Source organism: Anas acuta, chromosome 1 (assembly GCF_963932015.1).
Source record: "Anas acuta chromosome 1, bAnaAcu1.1, whole genome shotgun sequence".
NCBI lineage: Eukaryota > Metazoa > Chordata > Aves > Anseriformes > Anatidae > Anas > Anas acuta.
This window is the reverse complement of record NC_088979.1, coordinates 120,429,288-120,456,495: the sequence shown is the minus strand read 5'-3', so window position 1 is coordinate 120,456,495 and position 27,208 is coordinate 120,429,288. Positions and strand designations below refer to the sequence as shown.

Sequence of the window (27,208 nt, the reverse complement as noted above, 5' to 3'; positions counted from 1 at the left end):
ATACCCCCGTTCCCTTCTGTCTCTTTCCTTCACCTCCAAAATGAAGACATCAGTCTCAGGGACCTGAAATGTTTTGCTTGAAGTTCTCTCGTAGCATCTGGGCCAGATGAAGACCAAAGGGAGTACCCTTGGAATGAGAACAATCAAAACCAATACATTTTCCAGGAGCATCCACTCTGTTTTCCTGGAAAAGAAGTAAGCCCTCGTGCTACAAGACAGACAACAGTGTAATATTGTACTATTCACATCATATTTAATAACGCGCTAGTACCATTCAATATAAATAAATAACCATTAAAAATTACTTCCTTGACATTCTCTTTCCTCTGTCAATAGCATTTTCTGCAACAGGAAATGTTAGTAATATTCATCGGTTGGTGAATTGGATGAATTTCAGAGAACATGAGTATCAGATACTAAGATGCTAGTAAAAAACAGGCGCTGGGATGCCTCCTCGAAGCACTTCGGGCTTGATCTGCAGCTTTATTGCACCCCTCATTCACTTTCCCTGAAGCCTGTAACTCTCACTGCTGCTCCACACCTGGGCTCTCCCACCAAGCTCTGCTAACAAAACTAACATCAGAGCTGGTGGTGTCTCCTGCTGACCTACCCTTAGCTGATGCACCCAGGCTGGCAGCAGCCTGTGCTGTCCTTAGTCTGCTCTACAGGGAAAGGAATATTTGTGCTGAACTGGTTGAAACGTCTGCTAGCCTGGGGTAACAGTTGTGCACATCCACACAAGGTCTTAGCCCTGAACAATTTAGTGTCTGGCAGAATTTCTTGGTTCACCGGTTCCTTTCTCCACAGGGTCAGGCTGAGGCAAGAGTGGAAATGGCATGAAAGGGACAGTCTCAGACTGGCACTGAGCGTACCATATCACTGCAATCCAGGGTCCCAGGGGGAAAAACAAGAACAATAATTTTGCTTTCTTATGGGGACAGAGAGAGAAGTCATTTCTAAAAGCACGTGTGCTTTGCAACAGGAACAGACCCTCGCTGCAAACATCCACTGGCAGTGCCAAAATCCTGTGTAGGCCCCGCATGAGATTAAAGGCCGGGGAATTAATCACCATATCCCCTCCTTTTCATACGGGCAGAAACCCTGCCCATCTTGGAGGGGAAAATGGAAGATCATAAATCAACTCCTTTACTCCCTTGCTCTCTGCTCATGCACTAAACCCACAAAGATAAGGATGTAATCTTGTTTTAATGGTGTGTGGAATCACTGGGCCCGCCTGCCTGATGGCGGGGACGGGTCAGCAAAGCCCGCTGGAGTGCAAGGCCTCGTTACCTCATACAGAGGCTGGGACATAAAGCTCTGAGCAAGGCCTGGTTACAAAGCTCTGGCATTTGGAGAATGAAAAGTGTTTTGCAGAAGCCAGGCTTCCTTCACACCATCCACTTCCAATATGCCAGACCCTTGCTCTGTAAGGACTTTTCTAGGGTCTCGAGACAACACAGTGCTCATAGCCCATTCCGTATCCCTTCGGTGCTGAGATGCTAGCAGGGTGGCCTTGTCACACTAAACACAGCCCCTCTCTCTCTCTGTTTGCTGCCTATTCTTTGCTTTCTCATGCCTTCCTCCCCACTAGGCTTCATCTCACTCCTTTTGCTCCTTCCTGTACTTTAACCCCAGTCCCACAGCAAGATGCCTGGGTGCTAGCCCCCCAGTGAGGGAACACAGATACTCTCTCAGATACCCTTCAAAAAGCTTCATGGATGCTTCCCAAGATCCCATGGGGACTATCTGCTGAGCGAGGCCGTCCTTTGCACATGTTTTTTACCTCGCTATGATTGCTTGGGAGCCAGAAGCTTAGTGCCACCCACGTCTCTTGCATAAAGGAACCACAGTTCCCTTTGCTGTACTCTCCTCCTTGCTGTGTTTCTGATTATTTTGCCAGTTTAAGACACCATTGTAAAGAAACCCCGGAGAGCAAGAAACATATGACATTCAGAAGTGAATGCCAAGCTCTACTGTTCTTCTGTGAGAGTCTGGGGCGAGAGGGGAAATGTTCTTTCTTCACGAACATGTCAGATGATCTAAGTTAAAAAACAAAACCGAACAAGGAATAGGCAGAGAATTGCAGTATAAATAAATCAACAAATAAATGTCTCCTGCCAGCCCAGAATTTCTTGGGCAGGGGGTGGTTTGATTGCTCATAATTTCCCCCCCCAGCTATGCGATCCTTGATGCGGTTTGAAAGCCCCAAGCCTTGTTTCTTATGGCCTGAGTGGAGATGGTTTTCAGGATGTGCTCAGAGGGGTTTCTGGGTCAATTCAAGGAACCTTCCTAGAAAAGTCAGAGACATTCAGAGACTTCTCCCCACGCACACACAGTACAAACACTTGTGCTTTTAATCCAGTGCATCCTTCCTTCGGTCCTCATTTGCCACCTGCTCCTTTGTCGGTTTCCTCCCCGCGGGCTGTCTTTCTGTTTCATTACGGGAAATTTCTCTGTTCACACGGCCAAACGTGCCTTTCAGAGTTCAGCTGGAGAACTTGTCACATTTGCTACTTCACTTGTCATCTACGTGCTCAAGATACGTTTTCTGACGATGTCTCCCCACGTTCCCCAACATTCACGCAGGAGATGAGCGCAGGCTCAGGGTTCCTCTTCTCTAAGCACTTCTCTCACCCTCCTCCGCCCCAGAAAGGTGTCCTCCTCTCCGAAGGTTTAGGAAGCAGCTTTGTATATGTGATTTGAGGCTACCAAAGTGACTGAGGGTGCTGCAGCAGGGTCGCAGGCTAGGAACAAAACTTTCAGGTCCACCCATCTTTGCCCCTGCTTTCTGGTCTTTGCAGAGGGATGCTCCACATGGATGGCCTTTGAGGTACAGTACCTGCCAGAGGAACTTTATCCAGAGGGCACCAGGCCTGGGAACTGGGACAGCATTTTCTGAAACAACCGTATGTTAGGGCAGTTCAAGTTATCAGCTGAGGTGTAGGCACCAGATCCTTTCTGAATTGCCAAACCCAAAACAAGGTGCTTCAGCACAGCTCCCTCCCCAGTACTGATGGCTGATCTGTGCACGTATCTGAGTGTATCCTTCAGAGGGAGGGCCTCTCTCAGGCTAGCTTTGCTTTTAAATTCCTCAAGCATACCTCAGGGTGACAGATTCACATTTGTGCTTTTGTGACAACTCCTGTCCTTGAAACACCGCAGCTCACAACCGCTGTACTGACGCTCAGATTTCACAATGCGCCACGAGACATCTTCAGAGGCACCTGCACCCATCCTGGATTTCAGCTTCTTTGCTGGCACAGCAGAGAATGGAGATCGCATCTAATAACTTTCCTGTTTAATGAATGGTTAAAAACACAAAGCCCACGAGGGAAGGGAGGTGCTCCTCTCCCAGATGGGGAATGGGAGCCAGAGCACGAAGTCAAAAGTGAAGAGCTGTAGGATCACAGGGCACCACATCAGCTCTGTCCCTGCTCGTTACCACCTTTTGGGCAGTGGGAGCTGATTGACGTGGCTGCGTTTTAGGGCGTTTATCATCCTCCGGTGGTGGAGCTGAGCGCTGGGCAGAGCAGGCAGCGTGTGCCGCTGCTGTGGTTGCTGACAAACTTCAGGAGCGATCGCTGCCCGCTGCCTCTGTCAAAACAAACACAAGGCGAGGTTAGAAAAAGGTAGAGGTCTCAGCACCACATCCAGTAGATCAGGGCAAGAAAGACGTTTCCAAGAGAGCTGTCCCCTGGTGCAGGTAAGCACTAGGCAGGCATCACCAACCATTTTTTCTCAACCACGCTACTTACACCTTCAGGCTGCAGATACAGCGGGGGTGCCGCTTGTTCTATCTGCACTGCAGAGTCCTAGCGGGGATGTTTTATTTATGAATTAGCAAAAGTTTTTGAAGGATTTTTCCCCCCAGTGTTTCTGAGATCTGAGGATCCCTCTCTGGAAGCTCTGAAATGCAGGTGAACTTCTTTCCCTAATTTCCTATTTCCAAATATCACAAGGCAGCAGGAGTCCTATGCTAAACCAAGTTCTTCTTGTTCTGATGCCTGTAAATACACGTTTGCAGTACGAATAAGTAGGTTTTATAACACCAGTCTTGAGCAATAGCTTTCAGGGCTTTAACAAAGAAAAAATACAGCGAGAAATTAATTCCCACCTCCTGCTCTCAGAAGCCAGAGTCTGCATTTCTAGGGACTTCGGTTTCAATACGCAGTCTGCAGGAATGCATGCTGTGAGAGTTTTTGGATCTCACCCATGATCCTCAGTCCCAACACATTTCAGATCCTCCCTAATGGTTCTTAGGGCTGAAAAGAGGCAGATTTTTTAGTGCAGAAAAGCACTTTTGAAAAATAAACGTTGAACTCTTCTTTTTCATTTTGTTGCCTTATGAAAAGGCAAACTGTGCCACATGCCTTATTGTCCCCCCTTGATAGATCTGCCCTAATGGAGTTTTCTTCCCTAGACTCATAAACGCTGCCATGGTTCATCTAGACACAGCCAGGAGCGGTGGGAACGTAGGCAAGGAAGAAAGTGGACTCCAGCTGGGATAAAATAACTGCTATTCATGCAATACCCACTGAAGCCTGATCTTTGCAGTTTATGTGATCAGCAGGTCCCATCACGCTGCCTCTGTGGCAATCCAGAGAGCAGGCACACATGCCAAGAAGCCCTCTAAGTGGGCTAACTGGAGATTAGCAGAGCACCAAAACCCACATCAAATAATGTCTGCCTGGCTCATGTCCACAGGCATTAAAGGGGAAAGAGGTCTCTGGGAGGTCTGGAACTTGACTGGCCTCATCTAATCCTTAACAAGGACGAGTTCCCAGGAGGGGAAGACAGAAATACTCTCCCTATTGTGTCTAAGAACAGAACATCCTCAGGGGATAAATTTTACCTCTTTTTTTTTTTTTTTTTTCCTTTTTTTCCCCTCAGCGTTGTCTCATCTAGAGCACGTCTGTCAAGGTTCTGAAGCTCAATAGTAAGAACCTCCAAACCTCAACATAGCTGTCAGCAGACACGTCAATTTAAAACTTTACAGGGGGTGTGGGTGTGGAATCTGATGATTTGGTTTGAGTGCTCTCAGCTGAATCCACTAAGCTTCTCAAGGCAGCACATTCACACCCAAAGCCTTTGCAGGTGCCTCCTGGGGTGGATGCTACCTGCACACTTGGGTCAGAGCAGCTGCCCCAAAGGGCAGATGATAGTGCAGAAAGGATTTGGATCAAATCAATAATGCAAGTGGAAAAAGCTCCCCCAAATCTACAGAGCTGGCCCAGTAGAGACTCTGGCTTGAAGGCAGAGAAGTGATACCCCATACCAGTTAGATGGAGTCTGAGTATTTATGAGCTGAGTTCAGGCAATTGTAGCTTAGAGTCTGCCGCAGACCCAGCACAACTGGGTATGTAAAATGAACCCATTACCAGTAGAAGATTGCACACAAGTGCAGGTTAAGAGAGGTGCTGCTGCCTACACGTAGGTCTAGCATCATTTTACATTTGCCAGGGTATCTGAAATATTCATGAAAAGCTGGCAGAGACGATGGGGTTTGTGCCCTACAGGAGGGCCAGGTAGGATCCCCGTGGTGGCACCAGGTGCCTACGTTTAGGCAGCTGACTCCTGTGTCTGCATCTGCTGCTGGATGTGCAGGTGCTGGGATTGCTTTGCGCTTTGTATGGCTGTCACTCAGAGATGACGGGATGATGTGGAAACGCTGTACGCAGCTACAAGCAATGCTCATACCAGATCAGTGCAGAAGCTGAAACGCTCATGACTGCCTGTATAACAGCTGTCAGTTTTGTTTCCCCTGGCAGAGCTGAGCTGAATATTGGGGTCAGGACTGAAAGCAACCGTAGAATATCTTCCAAAGCAGGAGTAAATCATTCAGCATCCTGCATTCTGCCACAAGTATGAGTCATTCCAGGAAGAGTTAGGTACTCCTGAGTTGGATGCCTTTATTTATTTATTTTGTGAATTTTGGGCTAGGAATCTGCCAAGGGCAGACACTGAGATCAAAGGGCATAGCAGCTGATGGAGGAGGACATGGCTCCTCTGAAACCTGTTCATCATTCTCTATTTCTAAGAAGATATCACTGAACTCTTATAAATTCCTGCCCTCGCCTATGGTGGTTGCCATAATCCCTCTTCCTCCTGCTTAACTTTGCTCTGTGGACCATGCAGGAGCTCACAGTGCCTTCAGCATTTCTCCTCAGCAGCAGACGTATTCCTAGCTCTGGTAATGTTTGTACTGAGTCCTTCAGGCTTTGTGAGAGCCCGTGTAGGTTGCCCTTTGCTGGTTCCTGCTTTCAAACAGCCTGAGTGTCCCATCAACCTTTCCCTGCAGCACCCACACCACGATTGTTCACACAAGACAAAAGCAGAAGGTGGAGGTGGAGGGGCAATTGGGGAAAAAAAATCATCTACACAACAGTGATCTTGTTCCACGTGCTGTTGAACAACTCCCCCACTGAAGGGAGTATGGACCTGGCAGAAATCAGGGAGGAAGGAATTTGGCTTGTCATTACTGAGCGAAACCATGAGATTCTTCTGCCATTTTTCTCTCTGCTTCCATGCAGGCAAAGCTTCTGTGGGGACTGCAAGGAGGTGTGAATGAGTACAGCATGCAGACAGTGAGTAAAGATGAGGATCTTGTGCAAACGGTGACATGATAGGGGAGTTACTGGGACTATCGCGTATGCAGTCTTTGAGGAAATAATAGTAAAAATAAGGAAAGACATACAGACTATTTGCCCTGTCAAAATCGATAAAGAGAAGGGTACTCACATAGGGGAGCTGGCTTTCTGCCTACACCTCTACTCTGGGGTCTGTGAATCCACGCTTGCCTTCGTTAACCAGAGTTGGCCTCTCCGTCCTCGTGTGCCAGACCAACACCTAGAGGGAACCACAGAGAGTTCAGGGGCTCTGGATGCCTTGCAAATGCCAAGAGCAGCGCACCCGTCAGGGGGGAGAATCCTGAGCAACCCAAGGCTTGTAGCTGTTGGAAGTGTGTGGTTTAAAGGACTTCAGACAGGGCCTGTGGAGGATTTAGAGGAGCATGAAGCAGTGACGAGGAGGAGAGATCATTTTGGACTGACACCCCACTCAACCCTCTGCCAGTTCTGGGTTTGAGAGAAGTAATCTGGGCACGAATTGTATGGCTGAGGCTCTTTATTAGCACAGTTAGAGTGCACAGCACTAACTGTTCCTCAGCGCTCGCTGAGCTTCTCATCTGTAAAGCATTTGGCAGGCTCTGCCCGCCTGCCTTGGCACCGTTCGGAGCTGAGGTGTGCTGGCACAGAGCAGGCACGGTAGAAGATGGATGGGGCGTGGCAGGAGGCCACGAAAGCAGCCAGGATCTAGCAAAGGGGATGTACTTTCCAGGTCTCTTGTGATGCTCACCTTTGTGCAGTTGGCTGCTTTGGGCTCCAGCCCGTCCATAGTCACTAAATCCTTCAGCAGACTGGTTTCCTGGTAGCCTCCTTTAACTCCCTCCAGCTTGAAACTGGCTTGAGGCTTCTCCAAGATCAGCTTGATGCTGATGGCGAATCCAGCCATGTCAATAGCAAAGGGCCGGTTTGGGTCAAAGACGGTTTTCCACCCCACCACCTTCCCTGCTGGGCTCACTTTTGGGGATTCGTACCGCAGCCCCCCGACGAAAGCCACCGGCCAGACTGACACCCTCCTTGTGTAGCGCATCTGTGTGCCAGAAGGAAACAGTGCTGTGAGAAAGCAACCCTGCCATACCTGTCCCGGCCCATTAGCACACCATCCTCTGTTTTCTTTGGCACCTGTCCTCCCCCGTTGACTTCCTACACAATCGCATAGCTCCAGGCAGCACAAAATCTCCTTTGCCTGTGCTGCTGTTTGAAGAGCTACAGCCTGCAAAGCCATGAGGCTCTGCTTGAGCACTCCCTTCGTTATACACCCAACTCGCTGCTTTTCAGTGCCCACGTTCAGCCCCTCAGAAGAGGGAAAGCCTTTCTGATCTCATCCGAACTTTTATCACTTTTTGTAAATGACAAATACAACTTCTACGAGGACTCCACCTCCATACCAACTCCACTCGCTCCAACTTTACCCTCATACAAGTCACCTCCCTCCCAGACTGATGGATCTTTGTCCTCCCTTACTGCAGCTTTCCCCCACCCCTATTCTTCTATCTGTGGTTACTTCCTAAAAGAGTGTGGTTTTACTGAAATTGCCACAAAGGACCTGGAAAGAAATAAGAAAGGATGAGCTTAACAGAGAGCTAAAAATTGCTGAAAACGGGAAATGTGTTCTGATGCATAACGTGGTATTCTGACTGGTGTGTAACAGTTTGGCTTAAATTGGTGACAAGGGAGTTTACTGAATAATCATTTTCTGTGAGTTTGCAATAGACTTGGCATCTCACAAAAGCCAGGTTTCCAGCCAAAGTCTGGGCAAGCTTCTGTGATCCCAGGGGCACAGATCTGCTGTGGTGGCTGGAGCCCAGAGTACGGAAGGGCAGGAAAGGAGAAAAAGTGGATTAGAAAGTCAGTCAGCTTTTCTAATATCCCCTACTCATCACACCCCTCCAAGAGAACTGATCCATGCTTTGCCAGAAGTTTATCATCGATGCTTATTTAAATCATCAGATCTTTGAGAAGAGGTGTATATTCTGGGGTACGTATTCCCTGACCCCTCTGAAAACGAACCCAGGAGGCAGTAGTTGGTGTAAAGCTGTGTGAATGGCTATTGACATCTGCAGCCCACACCGCAGCAGATGTGCTTTTTGCTTTTTCAGCCCTTTAGAGAACGGCTTCTGGGTTGCATAGCTGTAGGCTTGTGTCTGCCCTATACCCAGCTGCCACCGAGTGCAGGGAGAGGAGGGCTCCAGGCAGCATGCCACAGCCTTCATTTCCCATTTAATGCTTGCAGTCCACATGGGAGACCTGGCTAAATTCATTATTTTTTTTCTGTCCCACGTAATTTTCCGGCTCTTACCTCTTCAAACAGCTCCAGGCTGTAAGTGTTATCATCGTCGGCGAAATACACTACCCCTTCTGGCGGCGCGGTGTTGCTGAAGCTGTCCCTCAGCCAGTGCAGCCCCAGGTTCCTCTGCAGTGTCCCCCGCGGGGTGTGGGATGGGATCCAGGACAGCCCCAGCTTCAGGCTCTTGGGTGTTTCCACGTTGAGGTGGGTGAAGTTGAGGCCTGCCTTCTCCAGCAGGTTGGACACCAGGTTGGTCCTCCGGGGCGAGTCCTCCACCACCACCCAGTGCAGGTTCTGCACGTGCAGGAAGGTGTTGGCCAGGCGGGTCAGCTCAGCTTTCTGCACCGGCCGCGTGTAGGTGGGGGTGATGACGAAGATGGTGGGCAGGGTGTCTGACCACGGAGGGGGCCGGGAGTAGACATAATTCTGGATGACTTTAGGCGTTGCCCTTATGCTCTGCTGCTGCCGAACGCATGATGGGAGGCCTTCGTCTCTCAGCGCAGAGGTACCGTTGAGGAGAGCTTTCGAGGTCGCGTTCTCATCTGTCTCTTCTGGGACAAAAGGAAGGAAGAAGAAGAAAGAAATTAGAGAACGACCCACTGCTGAGCTGCCTTCTCTCCAGGGGATGCTATATTTCTGGAGTCAATGCTCAGCACATCAGCCTCCTCTCCCTGAAGCCAGCCGAAGGTGCACGCTCCTAAGAGAAATCATCACACTCATCACAGCCACAAGCACGGTGACAGCAGAGCTCTTGCACTTACTTCTCAGCAGGCTGAGGTAGCGGGTGGTTGGGTATTGGTGCCACAAGGTTAGGAGAAGAGCCCATGGCAAGGCGATCAGGAGCGTGGTAAGAAGGTTACGTCTCCTCAGCATGCTGCAGAGAGCTCCCAGTGCCCAGGCATCTCTCTACCTTTCAGAACAGAGAAAAGAGTAAGACCTCTGAATTATCAGGCAAAAAAACACTGGGACAGGTAGGTCTACAGGCCAAACTAATAGACTTAAGTTTGGTTTGCTTGGCAGGAGGCATGATAAATGTTGGGCCCCGATCCAGCCAAGCGTTTGTCTAAGTGTAAGTTTACAAGGAGACCCATTAACGTTGCAGGCCTGAACCATTATCCAGCTGCCCTGGCCAATTCCTGTGCTATTGAGCAGAAGCTTTTATCTATTTTTGTTGCTGTAAAGAACTTCTCGCTGCCCCACAATGAACCCACTGACCTTGACTTCGTGTTGGCAGAATCTTGTCAGAAACCTTGCAGAATACAAGCCCAAAGAGGACTGTTACCTGCTCCCCTTTCAGAGGAGAAATATTCATTCCTGACCTGAGCTTGTTTTGATGATTTTTTTGTTCAAACTACATGCAAGATTTGGGTTCCTGCATAAGCAGGAAAAACAGAAAATGTCAAGATGCCCAGCATCTCTTTCAGCCCTGCAGTTTTAATTCATTCTCCTTTTGCAGATTCATCGTTGCGATCAGTGATGCACATTATCACCCACTAAGTTTTCCAATAAAGTCCTTGCCTCGGTCATTCCACAGTGCTGGTGATGCTTGTTGCAAGTTTAATTATTCCACATCCCTTCCTACCCCTGGTTTGCTGTTTTTGGCTACTGCAGAATTTAGTCTAAATCATAGAATAATTTCTTTCTTAGAATTTCTTTAATGTACATGACTAAGACATCTGAGAAATCACAACAGGAAATAGTTATTTTTTGAAACTCCTTCTAAAAGGTGAGAGGAACTAAAGGAAAATAAAGAGAAATTAAGGACAAAAGTATCAGGAATAACCAACAGGGGGGTTGTTTATTTACAAATGATCCAAGCTACATTAGTCCTGTGCTTCATCGTCCACAATTGTTGGGCTCCCATTAAGTCAACATGACTAAGAACAGTCAGTCTGCCTGGAAATGAGACCCTTGGCTGCTTGAGGTAGATATGCCTTCAACAAAGCACCCAACATTAGCGATTAGTTTGAAAAACACAGACTGAAGGACTTGGAAGTCTACTGGAGACTCCTTGTTCGGGGACATAACTCAGCCCTGTGTAGACAGGGTGTGATAAGATGCCAGTCCTGGCTCACCTCCTTGAAAAGACCGTGTATGGTCATATGGGCATGAGATCTCAGGGATGACTTTGGGAAGTCCAGCATTAAATGGGCTTGCCTAGTGCATATTAGTGCATATGGTGCCTTCTGTATGGCTCTGGCACAGTCAGGAACATTTTCCTCCAAGTTTTCCTCCAACTTCCAGCTTCTGCTTTGGTCCCTGTATCTGTATGAAATCTCCCAATACTGTTACCACACACCAACACAAAAAGCAGTGGTTTAGAAAGAGGAATACACTGCAGAAACACTGAACAGCACAAAGCAAAATTACTTGTTGCCACCTAAGGACTTTCTGCTCTCTCTACAGCAGGATGCCTGATGTTTGAGAGACGTGCTATTGCTGGATTTTATTCCCCTCTCCCTCCTGGTAACATCTGTAATCTGCTTCCTCTGGGATTCTTTTTTGATGCCAAATACTTCTCCTGGTGGATTTCCTCCCTACCACAGAGATGCTCACTGGGAGGCTAAAGGGAGCATAAAACATCCATTAACCTCCTGCAGAGACATTTCTGTTGGAAAACTGCAGTCCCACCCCCTGGGAACTGGAGAGCTACTGTATGGCACAGCCCCTCCGGGCCCTCTTGCTCTTCTAGGCTGAAATCAATTTGAGGGAAGAAGACTACAGCATCACACTGATATAAAGGGAGGAAAGGGGGTTCAAGCTGGATGGCTCTAAATTCCTGCCCTGCAATGTCTTTCCAAGGTGTACTGAGGGCTGGCCATCTAAACCCAAGCTCTTCAAAGGGACACAGGCGCACCGAATGCAAAGAAACTCTTCTTGCCCAGGATCTGGGCCCAGCAGCTCCTCTTCTGTCCAAACGGGAAGGATTGCCCTGCTTCAGCCTTAGAGAATCATATATGAAAGAACATGACTACTGGTCTGAAAGGGCTCTGCCTGGGAGTGACAGCAGCCACATGGTAGTCTCAGAAGACATCAGGGGATGCTATTCCAAATTCACCCTCTGGGGTCTTCTTGGGCCCTTTTTTTTTTTTTTTTTTTTTTTTCCTGATATTTTGCTTTGGTCTCCCTGCTAAAGCAAGGATCATGCAGTCACAGGGCTCATCGCTGCTCTACCACCACCAAAACTCAAACCCACTTCAGCTAAATGTGACAGAAGCCTCGTATGCCTCAGCAGGTCTTCTGGCAGGCAAGTACATACAGGTAGCCACACTCACGTGCCCCAGTAAGGAAACTGCCTCAGCATGAGCTTATTCCTTATTAGACACCAATAGTACCAAGCTAGAGCAATCACAGTACAGAACCTGTCTCCTCAAACTAACCACTCAAGGTGACAATCCCGAATGCTCCTTACCCTGCACGCAGGGCACACCATGGTGGCTCTTCCTCCACTTTGGAAAACCGACCAAGAAATGGGCCAAGGAACCGGGGTGGCTAGGGGTGCACAAGAGTTTGGTGAAGCATTGTGCAGTAAACATGCTGTCTCTGCTTAATTTTGCTGCTTTCTGATGGCTGGGCCCAGGGCAGGGACAAGAGGTCCTTGAAGCATCAGTGCCGAAGGTGCGGGTCCCTGGTGAGCTACAGGATGGTGTTACCCACAGTGGGGCTGCTCTCCCCCCAAGAAAATCCCCTCTTTTACCAGAGCAGCAGCACACAGCAAAGCTTCCTGTCACCTAGGGCCAGGAGGAGGGACAGAGACATCAGAGAAACCCAGGCCCTAAAGCAGAGCTCCTGCGCTGCCTCGTAAGGCCAGCAGACACCTAGGTCTGTCCACCCAGGCTCTGGCTCGAGGGCATGGCAGCTCCTTGCTTCCCCTGAGATGCCTGCAATTCCAACCAGCTCCGCGCTAGAGTCAGGCAACCAGTGTTTCTTCCCGTTAATAAAAGGCCTTAATTACACAGGCACGGCTTCCCCACAGCGGGCATGTCACTGCTGCAAACTCGGGTCGCTTCTGGAGGGAAGGCGAGGAGGCGGCGGTGGCAGCTGTGTTACCAAGAGAGCACGGAGGAGCGGGGATCAGAGCCTGAACAAATTCCCTTTCTAGTTCTTTCTCCTCCTCCTCACAGGCAGCCCTGTTCATGCTTCCTGAATGCTGCAAACAAGCGGAGATGCTGCCTGTGCGTGCAACTCCCCTGTGTGTGCTCTTTGCTCATTTATTTCTGTGTGTACCTCCTCGCTATTGCTTTTCTGCAGCGTGCAGTGCTGGAGAAGTTAAGCCTCGCATAAAGTGCCGGGTCACTTGTGAACCTCACAGAGGGGTCTGACTTTAATCCTGTTTTCAGAAAACCTGCCTTGGGATGTGATGTTTTCTCTTTAAAACCTTACCTTCTCTCCCCTACCGCTGCCCCCCTGCATCCATCACGCTTGTGCTCTTCTCTGTTCCTTTATATTTTTTTCACCTTTCTTTTCTCAGTCTTTAAGAGTTTCTCTTATTCCCTGTTTCCAGGACTACAGGAATGCCCTGCCCTACCGATGGCTTTAGCCTTCATCCTCCCTCCTTCCCCATACAAATACCCTTAGCATTTTCTTAATGTCCACCCCGCATGAAATATTTCCCACAAAGTGGTCCATTAAGGCATCAGCCCATCCTCTTGAAAACACAGCATCAAAACCCAGTCACGTGTCAATGCCTCTGGGTAGCTTGCTGATGGCCCCAGTGGGGCTTGCAGAGGTTTACTGCACATATTTTTACCTACATTTTATAATTAAAAACAAAGTCCCCTAAGTGGCTCAGATTAATTGCATGCCTGGCTGGCAGGCATTACTGCGCCTGTTCTTGGCACGAGCAGCTACTCTCCTTCTGCCTTTAAACCCATTCAGAGCAGATCCTATTAAAAGAGATCCAAGATCACAAGAAAAATTTTGTGATCGGCTAAACCAATCTCCAGCAATCATCCCGTAATTCCTGGGTTTAAGCTGTAGAGGGCAGGGACTGTCTCTTAATGTGCTTGTACAGTCCTGCACTGATCCCAACAGGAGCCTCTGGATGCACTTGCAATACAAATATTATTGATTGTATTCTCTCTTGCGGGCTCTTCTCCTCCCTTGCTATTTCCCCTGTCCTGCCTATTCCCCTTTCTCCTCCCTCTTCTTTTTTAACTAGTGTCTCCTGCAGCCCTCGTTTGTGTTACGCACCCTTAACAACATTAGCTGGATGTTTGATGGATGCCTTCAATATGCTGCCTGTAGCCTTCCTGAGCTGTTTTCCAATTACACATCCCTCTTCTTAATTTCATCCATCAATCTTTTGTTCTCTATTAAAAAATAAACACACACACACACAGAGTACAAAGCTGAGCACGATAGGGACAAAATGTTTCTTGTGCTACTCTTGGCTCACGCTGCTTTGTCAGGCTTCTCAATTCCCGGGACACAACAGCATCCAGCCTCTGTTTAAGCCCGCGTGCTGGGGGGATTAATCTGAAAGGATTTGAGTGAAGGGAATGGGAGAAGCACACAGAAGAGCCCAGCCCCAGCTTGGATGCCCCAGACTGATGCTGAAGAGAAGCACGATCTGGCTGAGGCTCGGAGCATCATGTGTGAGCGACCCCTCCATCTGCTAGGACCACAAGGAGTTTGGTACTTCTGTTCTGAGATTTCAGTTCTGCTCTCCACCTGCCTGATTCAGCATGAGAACGACACCTTTCAAAGAGTTAGCTCTGCAAGAAAGGCATTTCAGCCTCTGGTTCAGGGCAGCCGGTCTATTTGACCCAGGCACACAGACCCTGAATGCTGGACCAACCCCAGCCCCAGGACTGTGTGTCTGCAGCCTGAGACGCAGGCTGTAAAGATCATTATTTTCCCAGAGGGACAAGTTTCACAGTTCAGACCGTCCCTCAGGGACATCCCACCATCCGTTCTAGGGACTTTTCTAGGCAAGCGCCCAAAGCAAACAAATTGCAGCTGAGAGAGCCAAGAAATGCCCCTGGTCTTGGTTTGAGCAGTGTTTGCAGCATCCCCTGCATACCTTGGGGGGAGAAGAGAGAGGAAAAGGGGGATGTGGGGAAAGGAGAGGGGCAGAGCCGGAGCAGAGCTGCCAGCAGGGCACAGATGACTCCTAATTTCACACACCAAAACTGTCAGTAGCATTTGGGCTTTGTTTTGCCTGCCTTTTGCTGCCTCTCTCCATCAGCCCCTAGCCACCTTGAGGAAGTCCATGCAGATTTCATGAGTTCCCTAACTCCTGGTGTGGGAGCCGCGATGCTGAAGGCAGAGCAGGGAGCTTTCAATTATTGATGAGAGCGACCTCTCTTTAAACAAGGAATGCATAATTCATGGCAGCACCGGTATTTGTGGTGATCAGCAGCGGCTCTGTCTCTGCTTTGCTCAAATCCACAGGAAGCCGCTGTCCCCTCTCCCCCAACTCCCTCGGGCCCACCGGAGCCTTCAGCCGAAACTTCAATGCTGTTTCAAATCGAGACGAGCCAAGATGCTGCAGTGCTTCCCCTCATCGGGCAGCCTCCTGCCTGCTACAGATGTGCACAATAAAGTGGGAGGAGGGATCCGAGGAAGCACGGAGGTGGGTGGAATGGGTTATTGCTTGGGGACAAGCAGGGGTAATTACTGTGCAAACACAGACACCAGAGGACTTCGCTCAGCAGCGGGATTCCCCTGGCCCTCAGACAGGGCCACAGGCATGGTGCTGATGCAGGACAGAAAGGGCAGAGTAGATGTGAAGGACAGCACCCGAGGGCTTGCACCCAGCAGTATTTCTTGTGGGAAGAAGGGGGACTGGAAAGCAAAGAGACGAAACCGATGGAGAGACAAAACCCAGAGAACTGCAAATAACAAAACAAGCCAAGGAAGGATGGCCCAGTCCTTCCCCAAGGCAGGAAGAGCGGGGCTACCAGCAGCTGTGGGGTTTCAAGGCTTGAGCCCAGCTACAGGCTGTCGCTCAGCACATGGGCTCCCATGGGGACAACTTCCCCGGGAAGTGAGTCACTTCGAGTGAGGCAGCCGCGCTCCCCAAGCCCCCGCTTCTTCCTCGGATGTAGCACGAAGCCTTCATCCCGTCCTTGGCAGCTCCAATCCCTTCACCATATGGGACTGCAGTTCCTTTCAGCCCAGAAGCCAGGCTTTGGGGAAGCCCAGAAGTCAGGCTTTTTGTCCTTGGGGAGCTTGCAGTGTGCACCCCCAGCCCTCCTGGGCCTGCACGAACCCAACTCAAACATCTTCCTCCAACCTTGGACCTGTCACATCTGCGGGCAGCTTGGCATGGCACAGAGAGCACAGAGCACCATCATCCTTATCCCAGGTCATGCCTAAGCAGTGCAGAACCGGGGACGGTCACACTTTATGCTGGGTTTTGTTCCAAAGTTAAAAAAAAAAAAAAGCAGAAAACTAAAAAAAAAAAAAATAATGTTGGAAGAAGCTAATTAGATCTGCTGGAGAGGTCCCATGGGAGCCAACACTTTTGAGACAGCTCAGTCTGCTGTCCCCAGGTAAATCAAGGGTATGCAGGCATTATCTGGGCTATCAGCGGGAATGGAGATAACCCAGTTCAAATATAGACTAGACCTTGAATTTGTCTGCGAAGGCCAGTTATGCAGAGCCCAAGAAAGGAGGTCTGAAATAGGTTATTTTTAATCAGCATGGACCCAAACGTCCTTCACGACCGACCCGTCTGACCTGTAGCTGCCTTCCCTGAGCATCAGTGAGGATGGGCTGCGACTCGCAGCGACACAGCCCTCGACCCAGTTCTCATTTCCCTGCATCCGTGCCGCCTGTTCCCAACCAGAACTGCAATCCAGGGGTGCCAGAAATACCCAGGGAAAGATTGGCAGCCTGGGCCCAAACAGAAGAAAGAGGGACCAGATGTCTCCTGAGAAAGCCAGCTCTCTCCGGAGAGACCTATCTGCCTGGAGTTATCCTTTCTCAAAAGGAGCTCGGGGGCTTATTTAAACTACAACTTCTCTCCCCTGCTGCCAAGCACTGGCAGAAGTGAGGTCTTTTGTAGGCACTGATGACTGTTATAGAAATAACCACTCCAAAGGTATCGGTGACAATCAGCCCCGTATCTACATTGTCAAAAAAAAAAAAAAAAAAGAAAGGGAAAGAAAAAGCTTTCTTTTTTTTTTTTTTTTTTCAAGGAAGCAAAATAATTCTAAGGAAGCAAAAACAATGCTGAATTGTTCCAAAGTGTCTGTGCATTTCATCCAGAGCTTTCCCTACTGAGTTAACAGCTGATGCCTGTACAGCGGGAGTGGGAGCTGTCATTTTACACGTTTCTTACAAAAGCAGAAAGGAAAAACCCGTAGTTTTTCCTTCCAGAGCATTTTCAAAGATGGAGAGGAATTACTTTTTTAGAGAAAAAGGCATTAGGTATTATTTGAAGGATAATTACATTTCACAGATGCTTGTTTGGGGGAAAAAAAAAAATCACCTTGATCACAAGCTCCTTGTAAAGATATGGGGCCCAAAGGCCTCTGGTAGCAGCCAGGATGCAGGGATGGGCTTTGATCTTAGCTGTGTGTCAATACGACATCAAATGCAGACCTCCAGAGGAACACGCTATCACTAATGCATGCTCTTGATTGATTTAGATAGCTTGTTTTCCCCCTGCTTTCAAAGGCAGTGTTGAAATGCTCTTCCCTGCTGGACTCCCCGGATGCTCCTAGGGAGGGCAAAAGAAACCAAAGGAGAAACTGCTCTGGCTGAAGTCACGCTGCCAGCGAGCCGAACAGCCTTTATGCCACTTACAACACAAGCAGAGCTGGGGATGTCAGCTGTCTGCCTGAAACAGGTGGAAATACTGACATTTTAACGCTTACACGTGTGCGCTGGCAGAACCCAGAGCCCTTCATGCACGGAAAGAAGCGAGGGCAGAGGATGTGCGCAGTGTAGGGGCAACAACCCCCCGGCGTTTTTATTTGGGAATGCTGGCCAGATTGCATGATCAATGAAAGCACCAGAGCAGCTGAGATTGGGAGCAGAAAGGGGAGAACAAGGCCGTGGTCTCCTTGATGGACATTTTTGCTGCGGCGGCTCTCCGAGCGGCGTGAAATATGCTAGCTCCGTAACCAGCTGAGATGGTCCAAAATGCTAATTCTGATCTTTCCCTCCAAACAAATCTTCAGCGCTCATTAGATCTGCCACTTGCTGTGTGGCGTCCAAGTGTTGTGCAGACGCCTTTAAAAACAAATGGAGAATGGAGAAATAAAGTGGCACCTCGAGAATTTTCATTTGCAGTAGATATGCGTTATGGTCCACTGCTTGATTTGTACCTTAAATGTCACAGCAGATCTGTACGGCTTCGGTTCGATTAAAAGAAAGACCGGGATGAAAAACAGCGAGCCAGAAAGCTGCAGCATTTGTCCTCTGCTTTCCGTGGGTGAAATGAAAAGGGAGGAAGGGAAGAAGTGGCAGCAGGATGATGGCCAGGGCACTGCTATGGCTGTCCTGCTGTCCTTCCCTGTCCTAACAGAGGCGCTATTGCCACTGGACCATAAGCAGGCAACATCCAAACTACATGCCAGGGCATCTGAGACCAAGAGACCCATGTGTAACTGATAGGTCCCTCTTCTAGGCATGCCAGCACATCAGTCAAAATACCTCAATTAGGCACTAGCAGCCAGAAAGTAGCCCCACATCACGATGTTGAGGAGTTTTTCTTTGTAGAAAACGTGTGGAAAAGCACTTAAGCAGCAGATACATTTTGGTGAACAGATGGAGCTGAGGAACAGCAACAGCCACGTACCCCTTCCTGACAACAATCCAACCCTTCCAGAAAGAAAGGGTGCAGCTTTTGCTTTCTGTTTCTCCACATCTTGCACGATTGAAATGAAAGAGGTTTGTCTGCTGGGAAGGCTAGGAAGACAAGCTCACAGCACGGGAAAGAAACTGCTCTCTTAGAGCATACAGAGCTTGTTCTCCTTCTCTGCTGTGTCCCTCAATTGCAAATGAAAGTAACCTGGTCTGGAAGTGGTCTTTGCACATGGCATCTATGGTTCTTCCCTTGGAGGGAGGTTGATCTGTGCTGTACTGTATTTCTAAGCTTACCTGTGATTTTGTGTGCTTCAGGCCGCCCAAGACCTTGGTGCAGGAAGGGCTTGACGCTACCCTCCAAGTTGCTAAGTTGTCTGCTCTGCCTATCCCTTCAGCTTTGTGTGATCTCTGCGCAAATTACAGCAAGAAAACACAGGGAGGTGCCTCTCCCCAGCTCTCACATCCCTGCACTCACAGATGCTGGTGAAATGCCCTCCTTGCTAGCTCCTTGCCACCTGCACGGGGTGCCAGCTGGCCTGGGGCAGAATAACTGAGGAGCAGAGACTTTGGGTTGGCAGGGAGAGGTGAATTGGGCTTTTTTGGAGCCCTGGGAGCTCACTTCAAAGGCAGATGTGGCTGCCCTGAAACATCAGGGCAGATAAAAAGCAGTCTCTTGTTGAAAGAAGAAACGGGCTGCTGATCTAAGTCTCAGAGGTGGATTTGAACCTCTCCCAGTTCGGCGGGTGAATCCGTCCCTCTCCTCGTGCTGGGGGGAGGCAATGCCCTCTGCTTATCGAAAAGCTCTCAGAGCACCAGGCCAGGGTGCAAGATCCCCACAGAGAGCGGTGCTGGTAACAGCTGCATGGCACAACGAGAAACGGGATCTCTAGAAACTCAGAAGTGGCTTAAAACATGGGCACAATTTGTCCTTACTGGGTTATAAACTCCTGCTCCCAGGGCACGCTTCTGGCTGCTTTCCATAGTTGTCTTCCTTCACATTTTATACATGATGTTACTGGTGCACGGCCTTTTCTCTCTTCCTGCAGTGAAGTCTCCTTCTTTAACCCACTAATTCTGTCCCAGTAGAGGGATGCTGGGTGTGTGTTACCCAAATTGAGCTAACCCAGGAGATTGGCCTCCTGCTTCTGGTGCTGTACCTAATTTCTAGGCCACGTGCGTTTTAATCAGCTGATGCTCAGGTCAGGACCCACGCAGGAGAGAAATATCTAGCATCAGATCTTAGCTGTCTGCTCAGCGGCATGCAGAAGGGAGCACAAAAGGGCAGAAATCACATCTAGAGCCTATTCTGCACCAGGGTTTACCAGCTGCAGGGCTCAGCCTGGCTTTGAGGGAGCAACAATCCCGCTGTGGCATGGTTTGCTGAACAAAACTAGCTGGTGGCAGCGTATCTAACGCTGAATGGGATCCTCTGAGTAGGTGTTGACACCACAAGTGTCCTCTGCAGCACCTCCAGAAGAGGCTGTTGGGTGGGATGAAGCACACAGGGTTTGTCTAGCAGGATCATGTCGTGACTGGGTGTGCGAGAGGGGAGGCTGATCACGATACGGGGCCTGTGTGGGACTTGTTGTCAAAGCAGGGGACAAGGGAAGGGAGAGCTAACCCCCAAGGCTCTTGGAGGTGGTACTTTTAGGAGCAACTTTTAATTACCCTTTCCCAAAGAATCCTTGGGGGTAGCCTATATTCCCCCACAGAAGTCTTTTCCATATAGAGGTCAGCGGTGATGAGCTGATGCTAATGAAGTGCTGAGCAGTGTCCTGTGCCTTCCCTTGTGATGGAGCTGCCGATGCGTATCAAGTGATAAGAGATTTGTTGTGTTTTCCTCACTGCTCCAGGAGTCCTGCTCTAGCACGAAAGTTAGAAACGTCACTTTTGCTGTCAAGAGAGCTCCTGCTATTGCCTGGTAACATGATTTTGGGAAGCCACATCCAGCTGCTGACAAAATGGAGGTTGTTAGGAGTAGGAGGACGTTTCAGGGAGCAAAAATGGGGTAAGGGGCGAAATGCTGGCCATGCAGTCTGCCACTTAATAGCACTTGCCAAGCCACAACCAACTTCTCCTTCCCAAAGACCTGCCGGGGGACACCTGGGCTAGCAGGAGCCTGTGGTTAACCCCCCTGGCCTCCTTTCTGTTGCTCTAAAGAGCTGGCACATGTGCCTGAGGGATGGAAGAAGAAAACTTGCTGTGTATCTTGGAGCCGGAGGGCTTGTCAGCTTGCCTGCACCGCTGCCCTGCACAGCCCTGCGATCCAGCTCGGCTGGGCTCGCATTTGGCTTCAGCAGATGCTGCTTGTGGGCTTTGTAGAGGTGCACTGGGATAATCAGGATTTGCTTTCTGTTTGCCTGCTAATTTGAGCCCCCGCTGTGAGATTTGGATGTTTCTGAGGATTCTGTATTAGCTTTAATGATTAAAAAATTATTTCAATGCTTAGCGAAGAAGATGCATGATCTATCATTGAAGCCGCTTAGCAACAGGACTCATTAGGACATGTATTAGTGCAGAAAGATACCCTTGCCCCAGTGTCCTCCTGCAACGACTATCCACTCATCTAAACAAGATAAAGGTTTTTGCTGGCCTCCTCTGAGGCCAGAGGATAAAGCACTCAACTGTGAAACAAGATTTCTCCCTTCTTTTTGCAGCTTCAGCTATGCATATGTATGCAGATCCGGGCAAATCACTTCACCTGCTGCAGTGCCTCAGTTCCCCCACAGGTAAGATAAGCACAACGATGTATAAGCACACTGGAGAAATGACTTTCGAGTGCCAGAGCTCATTACAAACAAAACAAAACCAAAAAAAAAAAACATAAAACCAAATCCTTGCAGTGAATAAAAAGCATCTTAGCCCCTTTAGCTTATATGAACCACACAGTGTGCATTGCGCTCCTGAAGCCCAATGTACAGTTAATTAATTATAGGGGAGAACAAAGATCTTCTCCGAGCTCCTCAATGCCTGATAGCAGCCGTGCAGAGATGTTAAAAACTTGTTACCTGGATTAAAAAACATAATTTTTGGCAAAGCCTGGCAAGGTTTTTCTGCTTACCCTAGGGGCTATAAGCAGTAGGATGCTATTTTACTCACAGGAACGCTGATAAATGCCCTCTCTGGGAGGAGTGCTCAGTGCTTTTTGTCCCTAGTCATTCATTGATCCTCTCAGGAAGCAACACGAGAGGGAAACTGAGGCAGAGAGGAGGAAGCAGATATAAAATGAGTCATTTTGGTTCAAAGTATAGGAACTGAGGTGTTCTTGGGCTTGCACTCGGGCCACTGAACTTTATACCTGACAGCAAGAGGCAGAGCCAGAGCATCTGAGCTCTTTTTGTGGAGATTGCCTTTTTTTTTCTTTGTGATCCTTCCTTAAAATTGCAGGAATGTGGCAGCACAGCATTGGCGCTCTGATTTATTAATTCCATCCCATCCCACCAGCCCATAAAACAAAAGCATCTGTGTTTGCTCAAGAGGAGCACATGAAGGGCCTCATTCACGACAGAGGTGGAGAGGGAAGCTGGCAGATACAGGCAAGTCGTCGGCGCCTCCTTCCTTTTCACCTTTGTATGGATTTGGGCTGGGGGAAGGGTGCACGGAGGTGGAAGGCAGCAGTCCATAGGGTATCAGGAAGGAGGAAGCTAAGGTGACTCTGGTGGTCTTCATGAGTTGGGCAAAGAGGAAGGGAGGAGGGACCCAAGGAACGTGCAAGGCTGGGCTGCCTCCAGCAAGGCAGGCATCCCTGCACTTCAGAGAGGCCTCTGGATCCTTTGTGGCCACCAGGGCTCACCCAGCACTCTCCTTAGAGGTGGCCCTTCATATAGGCTTGCCCTAATGAGCCCCACTCTGCTGCTGTGGGCACAGCCAGGGCTTTCGAGTAGCCCTGAGGTTGTCCTTGCAGAGAACCCAGCACTGCTGCCGAACCCACAGATACGGGCATCACCAGAGAGCAATAAATTAAATCTGCCGGCCAGAGGAGAAAGATCCCTTACAACAGTTTGTAGCATGCTTTCAGAACGAGAAAGGCTTAGAGTGAGACAGATATTAACCATCCTACTTTATGGGGCATGGATGGGGAAAGCAGCAAGCAACCTCTACTCCTGCAGGGCGAGGACGGACCGTCCTGCTTCTAGCAAGAGGTTCTGAGAGTTTTGTCCCACACAGAGGACCTGGCTAAGACTGCTTTTCTATCTCTGCCCCCAGAGGCAGCATCTTCTGGAGCTCGGCTGCCTGGTGGCAATGCACTGGGAGCATCACCACAGGGCAAGCAGGGGCTGCAAGCTGCTGCCTGCCCAGTCCTCGGCTTTTCCCCAAGTTCTCCCACACAAGGGCTGCCTAGGAGCGATCCCTCCTTGCTGGCAAAACGCAGCTCCCATGTGCCCTGTACTCCCACACACAAACCCGCTGTGAACTCACAGAAGGAAACAACGCTGCTGCTCTGAAATCACGTAACCAGAACCGTGACTGTCTGACTGCTTGCCCTGTCCAGCTCCGGGTAATCCCAGTGCTTCGCTCGGCTACAGGCAGGCTGAACTAGGGATAAGTGCCCTTGCTCTCGTTGCTGAGGGGTAGCATCCAATTTTCTTTTGCAATGCAGCAGAATTCATAAAGCAGCAGCACACGAAGTTGCCCAGGCTGCTGGCAGCCTGTTCAAATCAACAGCAGAGGTAGGGGAAGCAGCAGCGTGAGCACCACTGGACCAGCTCAAATCTCAGCAGAACTTAACCTGAATCTGCTCCCGCTGGCAAAAAACAAACCTGTGCGAGCTAGGTGTCAGCATGCAGGCTGGAAAACACAGATTTTATTTTTTTTTTGCTTCTCCATAGAAATGAAAATAGGAATTGCCCTAGTGGTCTCCATTCAAGCACATCCCTCTCCTTTCATCCTTTGTCTCACATTGATCACTGTTGTGTGTTTCAGAAGGTCCAAGAAATCCTGCGCCAGACAACCGTGAGAGGTTGAGGCCTGAAGATTTAGATCTATTTCAAATGGACAGTCCCGTCCAGTGACGAGCGATCTATAATCCATCAAAATGCCTTCTCCTCCCTCGAATCCTCCACGCAGCATCAGCAGCACCTGGTAGCAGTGAGTTCCATATGTCACTACGCGCCGCACGGGAAAATACTTTTCCCATCAAATTGCTACCTTTTGCGTTTCCCTGAGTGGAACCCAGCTCTAAGCAAAGTGATGTAGAGAAGCATTTATTCCCCTCATTCTGCGATGCTGGCTGCTTTGTTTTTTCACCCCGGTGTCCCTCCTCATTTTTCTCCCTGAGCTAACTAGCCCCATCTTAAGGCACATCGCTGCGTGCACGAGGCTTTTCTGGGAACACCTGCCTGAGGAAGGACGAATGGCAAGCACAAGCTAAAGGACCCTGTGCTGGAGCTACAGATCCCAGCTTTGTGTCATAGCCCTGGGAAAAAAAAGTCTCTCCTGGGGAAATTTAGCTCAGATTTTATAAATGTGAGGGACGTGCAGAGTGCACTGGTTTTAGCTCAGGGAGAAGGCTCTCAGCCCCCCGCGCCGTGCGGCAGAGGAAGCCAACAAGGCAGCTGATTGAACACTTGGGAACACGGGCAAAGCAGATAAATTCGAGCTCTTAAGGAAAGACCTCCGGGAGCACTAATGTCACTTGAGAGGGAGCTAGAAGAGACTTCTCCGAGCTCTTAATTACGAGCCTGCACAGCTTAGAACAGGATAAAGGATGGAGCTCTTTACAAAGGCACCGACCGCAGGTTGGGGCGCAGTTTGGAGGCACATTGCAGCCTGGAGGGATGGGTCAGGTCCGAGAGGAGGGTGATGCTGGCTGCAGGTCTCATCTGCATGCTGTATTTCTCAGCCTGTTTACGGTTTTAAACTGCAGTCCCGTTAGGCTGAGCTGCTCCCCAGTGCTTCTCAGAGAGGCAGGGAGACGCCGATCTGATCCGATCCGGGGCTGTCTCAGCTCTGATGCTATCAGCTGCAGCGTCTCCCTTGTGAAGAGGGGGGTAGTCACACTGACAAACAGCTCTGCATGTGGGCAGGGAGTGCTCTTCATCACGTATGCGGAGTACTTGGGGATCTCTGGATGGGAGGCTGTGCGGGTGAGCATAATGCTTATTGTTAAGCAGAAAGGCCGGGAGCACAAAGGGCAGGAGGATCCCGGGCTTCTCCAGGGCTTTGCAGGTGCTTTGGACCTGGCTTCCAGCCTGCCTCATTCCCACCTTGTTAGGCTTCGTCTTTTCTTAGGAACAATTAAACACAAGGAGGAAGGGGACAGATATCATCTTTCCTGTGTACATCCTGCAGAATAATTGCAGAGCTCTCCCAGGGCAATTTTGCATGCTCGGTAAAGGGCATCTTTGGAGCCTATCAGGTATCTCATCCCTCACCGTCGCAGCAAGGCTTGCGGCGTACGTCGGGAGCGCTCTGCTCCTCTCCCAGACGTCACCCTGATGGGACAAGGAGGTGAGGGGCTGCGGGGGCCAGCTCTGAGAAACAGGGGGCTGCGAGGAGGTGACCTTCACCAGGGACCACCCTGGGGACGAGGGGAGGAAAGAAGCCCAAGAGTAAGGCTGTTCTTGCTCTTGGGTATTAGGGACAGGTCCTGGACTGCTGTTGAAGCAGGGGGACGTGCCCTGGCTTGGAGCACCTCCACCAGTGCTGCATGGGCAAGAAGAAAGGGCACTAGGCACACAGGAGACACCGCCTTAGCTGCCCAAAACAACATTGGCTGCTCTGCAGGGAAGATGCCATTGAGCAATGCTGAGTGCTGGTCACAAAGACGTTCCCAAATCACAGAAAGCAACGTGAATTTAAGGGCTGTGGGGTTGTACGCCTGGAAGTACGCTCTCTCTTGCATGCATTTGGCTGCTCTATAGCTCTGTACAGCTCCCTAGGCAACAGTCTTCCCAAATGGCACCGTAACGAAACCCAAAGGTGCAGGAGCTAAGCTCACTAAAAACCCTTTCCACGGGTATGAGTGCCTGCAGCCCAGCTGCCTTACTTTCTACCCATGTCTCACAAGTCAGGCTGAGGCCCTTCCTCGTGAAGGTGGCCACATCTCAGCCATCCTCTGTGCCAGCTGCTTGAATCGCTTTGGAATTGCAAGGTTGCCTAAATGGTTTATCAATTATTGTAATTATTATTATTATTATTACTGCCACACTGAAAATGTCAAAGAAGCGGAGAGGCCCTACATTGACACCATCCAATTCCTGAAATACCCGACACCACGGGTGAGCCACTCAGTGCAGCCACCTCTGGCACGGGCTGCCCTGCGGAGCCCGAACTCAGCGCAACTCAAGTGCCCTGCAAGTGATACTGAAGCAGCTCCCGGGAGGGAAAGGGGGGGTGGAAAAATAAATAAATCTCAGCCTCGTGCCAGGACACAGCGTGTGCTCAGCCGTACAGCGTGTGCCCTGCCAGCAGAGAGCTTCCAGGAAACCGGGGGGTGAGCAAGAGCCATCCTGCTTCGAGGTATGGAAGGAGGGGGCTCGGATACCCGGCACCACCGGTGCCCCCCTCCCTGTTAGCTGAGGCTCATCTCCCCAGCATCCCCTCCAGTATCTCGTTTTGGAGCAGTGGTGACCTCCCTGCTGCCAGGACCCCGTCCTGCTGCTGCTGTGCTCCCAGCCTCATTCCCTGGTCCCATCTCCCAGCCTTGGGCTCTCCAGCAGCACCAGGGATGCGAGGCATGCACCTCACCTTTCTCACCGGAGGAGATTTGAACCCGAGCAGCATCAGGGGACCAGACCTGCGTGCGTACCCTGCTGTGCTCAGCATACGTGCTCTGCACCAGGAGGCCTCCTCCGAGCACAGGGAAGGCGCCGAAAGCACCTGCAGAGGCTGCATCGCTCGTGCTCCCCGGCTCACTCGCGGAGCCCCTGCGAGCCTCAAGTTGCCGGCCGGGTATTTATTGCCAGTCATCGCCGCTCTGCTACGGGGATGCTCGGCGCTGCCCCGAGCACCCCTTTTCCCCCAGGCGTGCGTGGAAATCACCCCCCGGCAGGCCTGCCGAGGGAGATGCTGAGGAACCAGCTGCTTCTCCCCAGCCTCGCTAGCTGCGGGGGGGGGGGGGGAGCTGCCAGCCCCAGGGTGAGCAGCAGAACGAGGAGGGAGGAATTCAATACAATACAATAAAATAAAATAAAAAGTACTTTCCAACTCACCCACCCCAAACTCAGCATCTCCAAAGAACCCCCTTGCGCATGGCGAAGCAAGAAGGGGCTGGGACCCCCCCGGGGCTGGGAACCACCCCTCCTGGAGCCCTCCCCCATTAGGGTCTCTCCCCCCTCAGGGTTTTTTTGGGGGTTGGCGACGCACGGGACCCCAAGGTCACCCCCCGCCGACCCCCCGTCCCCGCAGCCGGCGCTTACCTGGCGGCCGCGCAGCCTGGCCGGGGGTCGCCGGGGGCGCACGGCGGTGCCGGGGGGGTGCTGCTGCCGGGGGGCATCGCCCGACACCGCCGCTGCTGCCACCACCGCGGCCGGCAGCAAGCCGGGAGGGCTTGGCGGAGCCGATTTAAGGCCACGCCGACGGGGCGGGAGGGGGTGGG

At 50.4% G+C, this 27,208-nt stretch overlaps 1 protein-coding gene across 2 annotated transcripts; it reads right to left on the bottom strand.

Moving 5' to 3' along the window:
* Positions 1 to 231: 231 nt before the first annotated feature.
* LOC137864067 (galactosylgalactosylxylosylprotein 3-beta-glucuronosyltransferase 1-like) lies at positions 232 to 27,185 on the bottom strand. Of its 2 annotated transcripts, none has more exons than XM_068697844.1 (6): positions 27,030 to 27,185; positions 9,669 to 9,817; positions 8,920 to 9,458; positions 7,354 to 7,650; positions 6,739 to 6,846; positions 232 to 3,594 (listed from the first exon to the last, which is right to left on the bottom strand). In XM_068697844.1, the coding sequence occupies exons 2-5, from the start codon at positions 9,778 to 9,780 to the stop codon at positions 6,760 to 6,762; spliced, it is 1,035 nt and encodes a 344-aa protein (XP_068553945.1). In that variant the 5' UTR covers positions 9,781 to 9,817; positions 27,030 to 27,185; the 3' UTR covers positions 232 to 3,594; positions 6,739 to 6,759. The 2 variants fall into 2 exon arrangements, with proteins under 2 accessions (XP_068553945.1, XP_068553955.1); XM_068697854.1 differs by having other exon boundaries at positions 9,669 to 9,813; positions 27,030 to 27,183.
* Between the last annotated feature and the right edge of the window lie 23 nt (positions 27,186 to 27,208).